This window comes from Pseudonaja textilis, chromosome 7 (genome assembly GCF_049901715.1).
Source record: "Pseudonaja textilis isolate UNSWEBS1 chromosome 7, rPseTex1.2, whole genome shotgun sequence".
NCBI lineage: Eukaryota > Metazoa > Chordata > Lepidosauria > Squamata > Elapidae > Pseudonaja > Pseudonaja textilis.
The window spans coordinates 54275633-54290670 of record NC_141996.1 but is presented as its reverse complement, the minus strand read 5'-3'; the positions used below and the strand labels follow the sequence as shown (position 1 = coordinate 54290670).

At 37.2% G+C, this 15038-nt stretch overlaps 1 protein-coding gene across 4 annotated transcripts in view; it reads left to right on the top strand.

Annotated features, from left to right (window-relative positions):
- The window catches only part of LOC113444718 (cystathionine beta-synthase-like protein), a 40198-nt gene extending 28328 nt beyond the window's left edge, over positions 1-11870 (top strand). For 2 of the 4 annotated variants that reach the window (XM_026713576.2, XM_087937673.1), the window contains 8 exons: positions 902-986; positions 2621-2726; positions 5865-5942; positions 7192-7326; positions 8557-8665; positions 9528-9612; positions 11164-11208; positions 11693-11870. In XM_026713576.2, the coding sequence (XP_026569361.2) occupies positions 902-986; positions 2621-2726; positions 5865-5942; positions 7192-7326; positions 8557-8665; positions 9528-9612; positions 11164-11208; positions 11693-11802 (753 nt within the window). In that variant the 3' untranslated portion in view covers positions 11803-11870. The remainder of the gene's footprint in view (positions 1-901; positions 987-2620; positions 2727-5864; positions 5943-7191; positions 7327-8556; positions 8666-9527; positions 9613-11163; positions 11209-11692) is intronic. The other 2 variants (XM_087937675.1, XM_026713577.2) reach the window with 1 other exon arrangement.
- The last annotated feature ends 3168 nt before the right edge of the window (positions 11871-15038 follow it).

Sequence of the window (15038 nt, the reverse complement as noted above, 5' to 3'; positions counted from 1 at the left end):
TTTTCCTTTTTTTTTTTTCCCCCCGACCATCAGCTGTTCTGTGCCGGGAGATTTAGATTAGCTAGAAAGCAGGAAATAGTTGCATTCTTGTTTTCTAGCTAATCTTTAGATCTTCGGCTGTGCTTTTAAGCAGAGCTGAACCTTCCTTAGGACTGAAGGTTCTATTATTCAGTGCAGGTAGCTGATGGCAGAATGGTAGATCTCTGAGTGAATATTTGATTCTGTGAGCAACTCAATCTGCCTGCCTGCTTTGCCTGATTTTGGGTAAAAGTTGCTCTTTTTTATAAAAAAAATTCAATATTTACATACATGGTGCTTTGTGAGTTAATTTTGTGAGTTTGCTTGCAAGCAAATTTTATGTGACAGACACAGATAGCCAATGGCAGAAAGATAGATCTCTTAATCTGTGATTCTGTGAGCAACTCAATCTGCCTGTTTTGCCTGATTTTGAGTAAAAGTTGCTCTTTTTTATAAAAAAAAAATCAATATTTACATAAATATTTATAATATTTACATACAAGCCCTGCCCAGCCAGTCACATGGCCACCAAGCCACATCCACAAATTAGGCCCTGCCCAAGAACCGGTTGTTAAGAAATTTGAATCCCACCCCTGCCTCTGTGTGTGTGAGAGAGAGGGAGAGAGGTTAGATCAGATCTCTTTCTCTCTCTCTCTCTCCCACCAACGTCAGCAAACCACATCAATCAAAATTCATATTAGTGGTCCCCGGGATTTAAAATTATGAGTTTGGTGGTCCCTGAGGTCGAAAAGTTTGGTGACCCTGGGTTGGAAGAGCTCCGAGATCTCTTTCAGCCTTATGATTCTAAGTTCCAGTACCAGTGGATGACTTGTATGAAACAACAGGTCTAGAATAATGTTTTTGTGTCCTTTCTTCCTTCTAGGTGGTAGACAAATGGTATAAGTGTAACGATAAGGAATCTTTTACCTTCTCACGCATGCTAATCAGAGAAGAAGGACTGCTGTGTGGTAAGCATAGTATAATTTGTAGTCAAGACAATAATAGGATTGTGGACACCTTTTTACTCTTGATATCAGTTGCTGCATTTTACTTCCACACCTGACAGTTTTTATGAAAAATATAAACAGTGAATTTGGATCTCATGGATTCTACTGAAGTCTAGTTCTGCAAATCATCCAATATGCATCATATCACTTAAAGCAGTTCTTATAAGCAGAGAGCTATAAAGTATGTAAAACGCTGCTTTCACCATTAGATTTCTTTTTTTTAAAAGTTTTTAAATACACTTTATTTACAAGAATTAAAAACATACAAATTTAAAAAATACAAAAACAATAGCATGTAAATAACACATTCCTCTTTATATTTGATGTCGAATTTGAAAAGTCCTAATAGTCAGTACTAACTGATACTTATCAGTTTTTCATTTACTATGACATCTTAATCACTAAGTAACTCACAATACTCTATTAATCTTCTCGTTGGTTTATAACTATTATGTAATTGATAATACATTCATATTATTTAAATAATGAATTAAAAATATAGTAAATATATAATTATAATAATATAAAAGAGAATTTAAAACCTTTATTATTCTTATACATTTCATATAGACAACTGAATATAATTTGTTTCTTGGGTTCATTTACATGTTTTTCCCTTGTAATCTACCCAATTGTACCATTTATCCCTTATCCTGTGGTAATCTGTATCCTCCTTCCCATTGATTTTGAGCATGAGCCTCTCCAATTGGGCACACTCATACGTTTTTTGAATAGCAACATGTATCGGTGGTACATTTAGTTTCTTCCAATATTGTGCTAATGAAATCCGTGCCGCTGTTAATAAGTGGATGGTCAGATATCTTACTTTAGAGGTATAATTCCCAACAGGAACAGTTCCGGTTTCCACTCCAGCCCACGCTCTATTATTTCTTCTATACACTCTTTTATTTTTAACCAATATTTCTTTGTCTCAGGACAAGTCCACCATAAGTGAAAATAATTTATCATGCCACTGTTTACAGTCTGTGTGATTTTCTTGTAGCAACTAACTAGATGTTCCAACTGTTTCTTCATCTTGTTTGCAGAGACGGCATTTGCTGTCTCTTGCATATTATTATCATACAACCATGTGAAACCACAGCTGCCAGTTCTTTAGCTGGTAGGGTCCTTCATTCACATCAAGGCCTTTCCAAGTCCTAGGATGTCATAATATACTGGCGTAGAATTTGTGTGGATCCAAGTGGTGTGGCCTTTTCAATTGACAAATGGAAATGCTGTCAATGAACAGATTTCCTAAGTGCTGTCCAAGATTTGCAGGAGGAGAATATAGCTCTGCTTCCAACTTAAAGCACTTCAGAGACATCTTCATGGCCAGTGTGAGAAACAAAATGCTGGACTAAGATGCCCTGCGCATTATATTCCTATGTTATTGAATAGTACCTGCCTTTAAAAGAATATATATTTTATTATGACAGAAGTTTTCTAAGAAACTATTACAGTGCTTTAAACAAATTTTCAAAGTGTGCTTAAGTTACTAATTAAGAGACTTTGGCCCCACTTTCCTTTTTCTTTCCTATTCATACTGTGGGTTCCAATATACTTGAATTTTGAGAATCTCCTGTGTCTTTTGACAGGTGGCAGCTCAGGAAGTGCCATGTCTGTTGCCGTCAAGGCAGCCCAAGAGCTAAAAAAAGGCCAGCGTTGTGTTGTCATCCTTCCTGACTCTGTCAGGAACTACATGTAGGTACCCTGCCTTATATGTCTCTTCCTTCCCTGCACTGATTGAGATATGGCTGTCCAGAGATCCAAAGTCAAAAGGGAAAAGATTATTTGGAACTCCTTAGATATATACACTGATAAAAAAAAATAAAGGGAACACTTAAACAACACAATGTAACTCCAAGTCAATCACACTTCTGTGAAATCAAACTGTCCACTTAGGTAGCAACACTGATTGACAACCAATTTCATGTGCTGTTGTGAATAGACAACAGATGGAAAGCATAGGCAGTTAGCAAGACATCCCCAATAAAGGAGTGGTTCTGCAGGTGGTGACCACAGACCACTTCTCAGTTCCTATGCTTTCTGACTGATGGTTTGGTCACTTTTGAATGCTGGTGGTGCTTTCACTCTAGTGGTAGCATGAGACGGAGTCTACAACCCACACAAATGGCTCAGGTAGTGCAGCTCATCCAGGATGACAAATCAATGCGAGCTGTGGCAAGAAGGTTTGCTGTGTCTGTCAGTGTAGTGTCCAGAGCATGGAGGCGCTACTAGGAGACAGGCCAGTACATCAGGAGACGTGGAGGAGGCCGTAGGAGGGCAACAACCCAGCATCAGGACCGCTACCTCTGCCTTTGTACAAGGAGGGACAGGAGGAGCACTGCCAGAGCCCTGCAAAATGACCTCCAATGGGCCACAAATGTGCATGTGGCTGCTCAAACAGAAATAGGCTCCATGAGGGTGGTATGAGGGCCCGACATCCACAGATGGAGGTTGTGCTTACAGCCCAACACCGTGCAGGACGTTTGGCATTTGCCAGAGAACACCAAGATTGGCAAATTCACCACTGGCGCCCTCTGCTCTTCACAGATGAAAGCAGATTCACACTGAGCACATGTGACAGACGTGACAGGGTCTGGAGATGCCGTGGAGAATGTTCTGCTGTCTACAACATCCTCCAGCATAACTGGTTTGGCAGTGCGTCAGTAATGGTGTGGGGTGGCATTTCTTTAGGGGGCCACACAGCCCTCCATGTGCTCGCCAGAGGTAGCCTGACTGCCATTAGGTACCGAGATGAGATCCTCAGACCCCTTGTGAGACTATATGCTGGTGCGGTTGGCCCTTGGTTCCTCCTAATGTACGACAATGCTAGACCTCATGTGGCTTGAGTGTGTCAGCAGTTCCTGCAAGATGAAGGCATTGATGCTATGGACTGGCCCGCCCGTTCCCCAGACCTGAATCCAATTGAGTACATCTGGGACATCATGTCTCGCTCCATCCACCAATGCCATGTTGCACCACAGACTGTCCAGGAGTTGGAGGATGCTTTAGTCCAGGTGTGGGAGGAGATCCCTCAGGAGACCATCCGCCACCTCATCAGGAGCATGCCCAGGCGTTGTAGGGAGGTCATACAGGCACGTGGTGGCCACACACACTACTGAGCCTCATTTTGACTTGTTTTAAGGACATGACATCAAAGTTGGATCAGCCTGTAGTGTTTTTTTCCACTTTAATTTTGAGTGTAACTCCAAATCTAGACCTCCATGGGTTGCTAAATTTGATTTCCATTGATAATTTTTGTGTGATTTTATTGTCAGCACATTCAACTATGTAATGAACAAAGTATTTAATGAGAATATTTCATTCATTCAGATCTAGGAGGTCTTATTTTTGTGTTCCCTTTATTTTTTTGAGCAATGTATATCTCACCTGTCTGCAACTCCTTAAAGTAGCTGTACCTTTTTCTGGGCTCATAGGCATAATGCCAGGAAAACAGATTTGGTTTCAGGAGGTATGATGTGCAGGAATGAAATGCTCACATACGCATGCTCCAAATGACCCTTTTGATTTTGAATTCAAATTGTTTTACGGGCCAACCCTACTCTAAAGGAAAGGTTCTTACTCTGCTCGTTGTTTTTTGAGATCTCTAAAAACCTATTTTATTAGAACTTGGGGATTCATTCATAACTTGGATGGGTGAGTAGATTGGTTGGTTTTGGCCTATCATCTATAATCCACTGCTAAAAACACATGAATGGTTTGTTTGAAATCTGGCTCCCCTACGTGCTTTCTTAAAATATATTTTATTTCACATACTGAAATAGCCTGCAGGTAGTCCTCAGCTTACATCCACTGATTCAGTGACAAAGTTATGCCAGAGCTTTAAAAATGGACATACAGTATATAAAGTCACTAAAGTTCCAGCTGTGGCAGCACTGCTGCAATTACATGATCGTAATCTAGGTGCTTGGGAGCCCAACTCACAATTATGACATAGCAGAGAACAATGGTCATGTGCTTACCATTTGTGATCTTCCCTGGCAGCGGTAAACTGGTGGGGACAACCTACATTGGGCTTCCCAAGCTGTCCCCAGCCTCCCTTGATTCACAGGTGGCCTGCACTGCGCCTCCCAAACCTTCCAGCCTCTCCCCCCCCACATTACACTCCCCCCCTCCACTGCATGCACTTGCCTGGGGTTCCCATCAGATAGATTCTGATGTCTGCTACAATTGCTGTTGCTAAGCGACATCGCTTAGCAATGGCAGTCCCAATCCCATTTGCTATCATAACTGAAGGACTACCTATATTTATATTTAGAGTAAGCCTTGAGACAAGGACATTCATGAAGAGGAGTCAACTTTTAAATGCAACTGTGACTGAACTCCTGTTCCTTTTTTCCCCATGCATCACACATTAAAAATTACTAATTTTTGATTGCAGTCACAGATACTATCTTGACTTTTTAAATCCCCACGGGAGAGCTGTGGGCAAGTGAGACCAGCTTCTTGTGCATTCCAGTGTGGCTGTTGCTTCTCTCAGTTATGGCAACAAGAGGTTGCTACTGCTCCATTCTACTTTGCAGTCTAAAATCAAGTTTTTCAACATCTCAGCCTACCCTTCCCATTGCTGCTGCTTTAGATGCTTTTGACTATCAGAAAGAAGTAATAGTAAAGGAAATAGTCCTGTAAAAAGCTTGTTTGATCTGTGGAAGAATAAATCAATAAAGCTTTTCTGCTAGCTACATGTTTAAAATGAAAATACTTTTATCATTTTCTATGACATTGTATCTCACATTATCCTTATTGGTTGTTTACATTTAAAGCAGATGTCACCTGAATTGATGTTTATGTCTTAACTGTCTTGGTGATTTTTAGGTCTAAGTTTTTAAGTGACAAATGGATGATCCAAAGAGGATTCATGAAAGAAGAGGATGATGATATTAAGAAGCCTTGGTGAGATGATAAGATCTATTATAATTTAATAAAATGCAGCACGTTTCCCCAAGTTTTAAACCTAATGAAACCATCTTGTTGGCTTCTTTTCTTGTTTTCTCCGAGTATATGGGTATAGTTTAATTTTTCTTTTCTCTCAGTCTGGATCTGTACATGGTAACTGAAGGCAATACTTCATGTGTCATGAGAAAGTAGACACTAATAAAGTGTTAGTTTTTAAGCCAGAAGGAGCCTTTTAACATATTGATAGTTTATCCTTTCAAACTAGATTTAAAATCCAAGCCAATAATTCATTCATAGATTGAAGATTCTTGAGGGCGGCTAGTTCATTCGGGTCTCCATTCCAGTTGGTAGAGAGCATGAACAGGAAAGGGCTGTTGTGAAAGTTCTTGATTGTGAACTTCCCACAGCATCTAAATGGCTGTGGTGGTGAGAGGCAGATAGGTCTTTGATCTGAACCAGGGTTTAACTTAGCTTTGATTGATAAAAGGAAACATGCTTTTTCGGCCTTGGTACCCTGTACATTCTTCCCTCCAAAGTTAGATTAGTTCCATTCCTTTTGATATTCTGAAAGGCCCTCAAGTCCTGGTAATGTTATCAGGTCTGAAGCTCCCGGGATGCTGGAAACCTGCGGAGGTGGATTTTGTTGTTGAGATGGCCATTTTTATTCCTCTAATTACCTACAGGTTGTATCATTGGCTTTTTATATTTATTAGTATGGAAGGCTTACACTTTATATCTGCAACTTTTTTTATTTTATGGTTGTGCACCTTCCCTAGTCACTTTTGGTGAGATGATACTATATAAATTCGATAAATACATAAATAAAATTAACTTTATCAGAATTTATATTTATTCCTTATTTAAAGAATAATCTATAGCTAAGGACACATCTGAGAATGTAGGAAATGTTGTAAAAATATATCATGTTTATTTCTCTTTCTTCCTTTGATGTCAGCAACAATAAGCTGTCTATACAAACTGTGCAACTTCCTGTTTGGCTTACAGCAGCACTGCTTTCAGTGATATGGTGATGGTATACACAAATGCAAATAGAAGGGATATCTGAATCATACATTCAGTTTAAATGACCTTTCCTGGAAGTCAGTCAGGGTTTAGCTGCTGTATATTTACTCTTGAATACAATATAACACCATATAGTCTTTTCAGAAAAGCTTAAGTTTAAAAAAATGCAATGCAGTTTGTTCTTCTGTGCCTGAACTGTTAATGATACTTGCTCATTTCCTAGGTGGTGGCATGTGAAAGTTCAGGAACTATGCCTGTCTGCCCCCCTAACTGTACTGCCAAGTGTTACCTGCGAAAAGACTATTGAAATACTCAAAGAGAAGGGATTTGACCAAGTACCAGTTGTGGATGAATCTGGGTATGTACAGTCTTCAATATTTTCTTCCTTTGTTCCAAATAAATCAGTTTTCTAAAGAGTATAATGCCTATCTCTGTCCCATTGGCAAGTTATTTGTCTTTTTTGATTTTTTTCAAGTAACATCATGTCAGTCATGCTATGGGTTTTCTGGTACAAATTGCTGCAATGTGATTAAATGGCAAAAGGATACCATATAATGTTGCTCCTTTGGCTCTCTGCTAATTGAACTTGCATTCAGTTAGCAGAACCTAAGAGGCCGATATGGGTAAAGGTTAGAGCCTGATGCAGGCCCTTGGCATAAATGAAATGGGCTAATCAGCTGAAGCAACAGATTCTCCAACCTTATTTGTGTCAAGTCACAAGGACTGCATGATAGAATGGTACTTCCTTAAGTTTAAGGGGAAAGTGGAGCTAAGGTTGCTGCTTTTAAAATCTGCTTTTAAGGTTGTGACATGTTTATTATCTTTTGGTAGAACTGTCAAAAGAACTAAAAATGGCCCATAAAATGATTAACCGAGTTCTTATTGCATAGCTAGGTAAATAAAAAGTCAGTGGGATGACCAACCTGTCCAGGACAAATTGTGATCTGAGCAGGGTTGTTCCCAAAGTTCACCCCAGTTTAATAAACAAGGTTTGTTTAGTAAGTCTCTCATATAATCGGTTCTAACAGTAGCTCAGATGTAAAATGTCCTAGACACTGTCTGACCCAGACAGTGTAAATTATAGTGAAAGGTAAACAATGAGGAAGATGTAACAAAGAAAGAAATATCATTGTACTCTCACCTAGTCTGGCAGATCTATTTCAAATTATCAAAAGCTAACTCCAAAGTTTTAGGAGCTATGCAGACACAGTCATAAACTTTGGTTTAAAACAGGGATGCCCAACCTTGGCAACTTTAAGACTTGTGGACTTTAACCCCCAGAATTCCTCAGCCAGGTTTGTTTGCTACCGTTTTCATCCTGAAAAAATTCAAAATAGATATTTATTTTTAGAGGACAGTAATGTAAGTGGAGCAGGTCAAGGTGGGGAAGGATCAACCTCAAGCAAATTCGGAATTTCAAAATTCTCCCCTCTGAAAATGGTGGTTGGGTTGATAAAAGAAAGTAACAATGTGAGATCGGTGTACTTGTCATCTGAATTTGTGGAAATGTTGATGTGAAGCTTCTAATTTTTAAAAAAAGCATTGATACTACTCATTCAGTGCTCTGCTTGGGGTGTCCTTTTTTTAGACTGATTCTGGGGATGGTTACTCTCGGCAATATGCTCTCTTCAGTGCTTGCTGGTAAAGTACAGCCTTCGGATAAAGTCAGCAAAGTCATCTACAAGCAGTTCCAAACGGTATTGTGCCTTCTGTATATGTGTTTGTTTCTATTTCCTCCCCCACCTCCGTGGTATGTAGAAAAGTTTCTGAAAATCTCACACATTGAATGCAGGTTAAGGAAAGTATACACACTTATCTCACTCAGAGCAACATTCAGAAAAGATGTTTACATGCTTCAAATATTGGGTTCTAAAAAGAAGTTTTAGTGGTACCAGTGAACACAGTGTTGAGTATTCAGCTTCTAAAGCCTGACAAAAGCGACCTTTCAGTCTGGAATACCCTTTCTGTACACTGAAAATGCCTTTTGACAGAGGTTTTAAAATTATTAACAATACTATGGCGAATATATAGAAGCAAAATACATGTAAATTTAAGGGACAGAAACGGTAGTAGGAATCATTGTTTTTGTTGTACAAAATAAATTGAAATCACATGAGATAAAAAATGTATCTCTGTACTTTTTAATGTGCGAGTGTTAAGAACTTCCATGTATAGTCCCATCCTGCCTTCACTATGAAGCTACAACACACATGTAGATAGGTATTTTATTGCTGGAATGATAGTTGGTTGATGCTATAAATTGGTTATTGTGGAGGTCCGTGCAGTGTCTCTAGTAGACAAAATGCTTAAATCGCAACCCCACACAGGGTTGATGGTATTAATTCACGTATATCCTGATTTGCACAGAAAAAACACCCCATAAACATATAGTACCTGTGATTTTTTTTAAAAAAATCGCTCATGAATACATACTCTTTTTTTTTTAGTCTTGTTGGAAAACTACTAGGTAGAATGAGGATCAGAGTTCTTATCTAAATGTGAATGGCATGTAAGAAATAATAGCAATGTCTTTTAAAATCATGCAACTTTCTGTTACAGATTCATTTGCAGGACAACTTAGGAAAGCTCTCTCATATTTTGGAAATAGATCATTTTGCTCTGGTGGTACATGAACAGATTCAATGTGAGTATAAGGTTATTATTTATAGACTGTTCCAAATCAGATTTTGTCTTTTTAACTAGCATGGTTAGGACTGTAAGTTACTGAATTTCTAGTAACTTACAATGATGTAACATTTTCCATTAAATAAATTCAAATAAACCCATAGCCATGAAATAATGTTACTTCCAGCTTCTCCAATCCAGTGGGTTGAGCTGTTTGAAATCTTGGGTTGGACTGAAAAGAGTAGTCTATAAAATATAACATCTATATTAATAGTGGTACAATCAAAACTTTAACTGAAAGGTGTTTTTTAACACCTTTTTTATTGATTCTAGCCTTGCACTCATTACAATGCTATGCCTGCCTGTCATATATTTTTAGAGAAAATGGATTGTGCACTGATTTTTACCCCAATCTTCCATAACAGAACATAATTTCTAGAATCATCTATTATATATATGTTCTGGAGTATGAAAAGCCTCTAAGCTCCCAATTTAAATCCTGGGATGAATCTGGATTTCTTCCAGCTGCTTTCCATGATTAATACATAGCATCAGAAATTAATGGGTGAGCAACTCAAGACAAGGAAGATTAGAATCTCATGACTGATGTATATATAAAGAAATAATAGCATTAGAAGTAGTCTGCTGTTTCTTCAAAGTAACCCATATAGTTACTAAGTGACTTTGTCTTCAAGGTCATTGTTAATGTATACCTATCTATTCAATACATTTTTGCTAAGAACTCATAACTGCACTTTATATTTAATTGATATCTTTCAAATTTAGTAGCATATGCTGTAACCAAATGATTTCTTTGCTATTTATGGTTTACTGAAATTTTCTGGAAATGTTGCAGTGAAAATAACATAATTCTTAAGAATAACTAATTTATTATCCTTTAAACTTCATTGTAAAAGCTTGTATGATAATAAACTGATTATACCTTAAAAACTCAGAAAATTCTCTATTATGGCACTTTTTGCCACTGTTGATCCTTGATTTATTTATTAGTTTACTTTAATTTTTATTAATTTATATAAAATAAAAATGCTTTCATGCAGTTAATCACTTGAGATTTAGAAACTCCGTCTATCTCCATGTATTTACTATCCTTTTGGCAGAGTTTGGCAGAAAGCCTATCTTTAAAATATGTGTCAGGAGTGTATCTTCATGTGTGTGGGAGTCCATTTGTCCTTGTTCATTTAACCTACACTTCCTAAAAGGTTTTTGCCGTCCAGTGGAAGGACACAATCTTTTCATTAGATAAAAGAAATCTTTTGAATCAACTGTTAGATTATGAAACTGTTTCAAATGTTCAATCGGAATGTCCAACTTTGTTAACAGGGTTGCACTTAATGTTTATTTTTTGAGGGAGGAGGATTGAGGTCTACAATAAATGGAGTAATATGAAAATTGGGCTGATGTACTGCCATGTACATGGGCAGAGCCAGGGTTTTCTGCATTCCCTTTCCCAGTGTTTTATGTTAAATCTTGTCTTGTGTCATTGTTGTTTTTAATTATGCTCTAAACTTAATATTAAAATATTTCTGTATCTTCCTCAACAAAATAGCAGGAAACCAAAACCTGGGGTGGAGAGGGGAGACTATTTGGAAAGGTATGCAGAAAATCATAGGCCACTTGTAGTCTTCTATCATGACTTGTGGAGCCTGGTTTTACAGTGACAAACAAGTCACAAAAATAAAATTCACAGAATAGACAATATTTCTCAACCTCAACAACTTTAAGACATGTGCATAAGTTGAGCCAGTGGCATCACAGAGATGCTAGCAGACACCTATCAATAGAATAAATAGACCCAGTTTCCAACAGCAGAACAAGGAACAAGGCAATTCCTTAGTTGCTATCATCTTGGAGTACTTTCTTTGTTTCTCTACACGGGGCGTTCTGACTAGGAGCTCTGGTAGATACTCATCTAAGACATTAGGAAGGCATCTGGTTAGGAAAATCTAATGTTAGATAATTATGTGCATGTATAATTTATTGGTCTGTAAATGTAAGATAGGAATTTTATGTTTTAAAGTGCTCATTGGAAACAGTTTCACAAAATCAGACTTACTGTGTTCTCTTGTGTCTTCTAGATCACAGTGATGGTGAATCTAGTAAAAAGCAAATGGTGTTTGGTATTGTTACGGCAATTGACTTGCTGAACTTTGTGACTGCTGAGGAACAGAAGAGAAACACAACCTAAGTTCAAGAAACACATCAATGGGGCTTATTTCATTGGTTTTTCACATTAAAAAAAATCTCTCTCTTCTTCTTCTTTGCTCCTTTTGTTAGAACAATCTAGAAAAAAATCCTTTTGGACAAAATGAATATCATCAGAGTCATTATAAACCATTGTTAGCTTTTAAAAGGTAATTTCTGGAATGTAGCAAGCACGCTGAAATATAAGGACACTGGAAAGTTTTAGGATGAATAGTTTCAGTGAAGAATTGCTTTGTTTGCACATACAGGTTGTGAAGGCACAGCTGAGTTGGAGAGGACTAAGGCCTGAATGATCAAGCCATCATAATAGGATGGCTATGTGACAGCTTCTCAAAGCCCACTGCTAATCCTGCTTCCACATTATGGTGTGGTCTAGAAAGTCTTCCATTTCCTACACTGTACTGTTTTGCTGCCTAGAATGGTAGATAACCTTAATCTTTAATCCTATTAGAACTTGACCACTGTCAAACACATTGGCTGTCTTCTAGTGCACGAAAGAAAACACAACCACTTCCTAACCCAATATTCATAAAGGAATTGTCTTCATGTGTATCAAGAGGTTGAAATATACAATTACATGAGCAATAGGGAACGTGGTATGAAAACATCTTCTCCATTATGATTATTTTAAGCTCTTTTTACAGATGCTAGTTTATCCAGCTGTTTCTGCTGAATTCGATATTCCAACCCTCAACATTAAGATGACAAAACATCCTTTATTCTCCCTATTTACTTTCTGAATTCTTAATAGCAATGCCTTTCCTTATTCTGGTTAAATTATTGGTGCAAGGGGAAGTAAGTAATTGCTTTGACAGTTAGTAAAAAATGAGGGGGGAAATTCTTTAACTCATACATGCTGTTTCTCCTCTGTATACATTGTGTATAATCAAAGATAATTTTGTGTACTTGAAATACTACCAGCTCATAGCCCAGCCTCTGGCAGCATCAGAAAACACTGTATTTTCTCTACTGTTAAATATTCTAATGTTCTATTAAATCTATTGTTGGCTAACTTGATTACTAATATATTTGTTCCACAAAGACCAAATCAGAATATTTAATATTAAAGTATTATATCGGCACATTATTTTAACTGTCCAGCATCACATTGGCCAATAATTGTTATCTCTGCTTTGTTTATGGGTATGCTATGTTACTTTAAATGATACTTGTTTAGCTGGTCTTAATAGGGAATCAGTGCAAACAAATTTAGCTGTTTTCTGTTTCTTTTGGTAGTCTCCTTTACTGCAGGATTTTTTTTCTTTTCTGGCTCACTTTAACCTCTACTGGAAGTTTTAAAGAAGTGTGATACCAGTATTAATACTGTACTTTCTCTAGTCTCTTGTTTCATTGCAGAAAAATCTTGACACAGATCAAGGACCCAGTTATCTGTACAGAAGGTTCCTGCATGTGTATGGAATTCACATTAAGATATAAAACCACTAAAAGGCTACTGTAATATAATAAATGATGAATTACTATTTGGTCTCAAAAATATTGCTCAGCATTCAACATTCCAGTAAGCATTTCTGGTTCTTTAGGACCATGAAAGGGTCTTCTGTCTGTTTTTAAAGTTTGGATTCTGTGTCATGTTTATTCCAAATTTACTACAAATAATTAAATAAACGTTTTGGTAAGCTAGTAAAGCTGGAGTCTATCTAGTTTGTCTTAGAAATAATTCTGATATGTTGGGGGTGAGGGACATGTTGGTTTATGTGTGAGTGTTTGTATAAAAGTATTAGTTAATAACTATTAAATTGTTTTAAAGGAAAATGGTGTTATAAAATAAGGACAGAAAAAGTGAAAGCTAAAACTGCAAAAAGAGGAAAAACAAGAATAGGTAAAAAGATAATCTTTACAGCAGCTTTATTCTGTTTAGAACATAACTCTTCTTTCTATAACCTTGTCTATTCATGAAAACTATATGTTCATTTTTTTTCTAACAAAATTCATGAGGGGTTTCCAGTCAGTAATAAACAGACATTGTAGATACTGTTTTTTCTCTGATCAAAGAACCCAATCTTTCAAACACAATATCTTATTGCAGTTATCATATACAAAAATAAAGTCCCATGACTTTTTTTCAGCTATTTGTCCGTCAGTCCTAAAGATAAACCTTTGGTTTTAATTGTTTAAAATCCTCTGAATCTGAGTGTATTTGGATAAAAAAAAATAGCATTTTTACATGTCCACAAAACAAAATAAATGTCCTTTCTTGTTCACATTTTCAGTATGAATTTGAAATGCCTGTATTCTGAACTATTTTTCTAATGGTATATAGCAATGGTAAATCATTATCTTCTCAAATTCTTTTGAGATTATAACATAAAATATATATTTATATAGACATTCCCTCAACTTCTGGGCAAAATTCAGTTGAAACCTCTGCTGTTTAAAAGTAAAAAAGTAAAGTAAAATCACGTCTTCCCGATTTGAAATGGGTTTTTTTTTTATGCTTTAATCTTTCAGTCAAACATTCTCCTTTTTGCAAGATACTAATATGAATCTGTTGTGGCTCTGGGCTTGGATTCAGCTCCTGTGATTGATATGAGTTCAAGTGAGGAGGTCATGGCAGAAAAATATGAGCCGGCCTGGCTTACTGATTGGACTGATAACCAGGATGAGGAGATGGACGTGACAAAGGACGACAGACCTGATGTATTAGAATTGTCAGGACCTTTGACCTCCTCTGGTTCCTTATCTGATCAACAGCCGGGAATGGCTGACAGGGAAGTTTTGAGAGAGTCTTCTAGTGGAGATGAGAACTTGGAAAATTTGTGGTTAAATGTAAAAAATAGAAGAAGGCAAAATCAGCTGAAGCGAATGAGGAGAGCGAGTCAGTAAATTAGCACGTTGCCTCAATGAATATAAAAGGACACAGCTGGGCTGGTACATTTTGCCAGGAACAAAATAACTATTTGAGTGAGGACGTTACAGCAAGAAGCTCTGAGACTGGAGATTTATTGCCAGGACTGGTTTGCCAGACAGAGTAAAGATTTATGCTGTGGTTTCTGCCAGCCGTTATCTTGTAAGACTTCTTTCCGTTTGATTTAATTGTGAAATGGCTGCTTTCTGTTTTGTTCGTTTGAATTTCGAAGGGGAGTCATAACATGAATCTAAGAATAATTACATCTACAGGTGAAACTCGAAAAATTAGAATATCATGCAAAAGTTCATTGATTTCAGTAATGCAACTTAAAAGGTGAACCTAATATATGA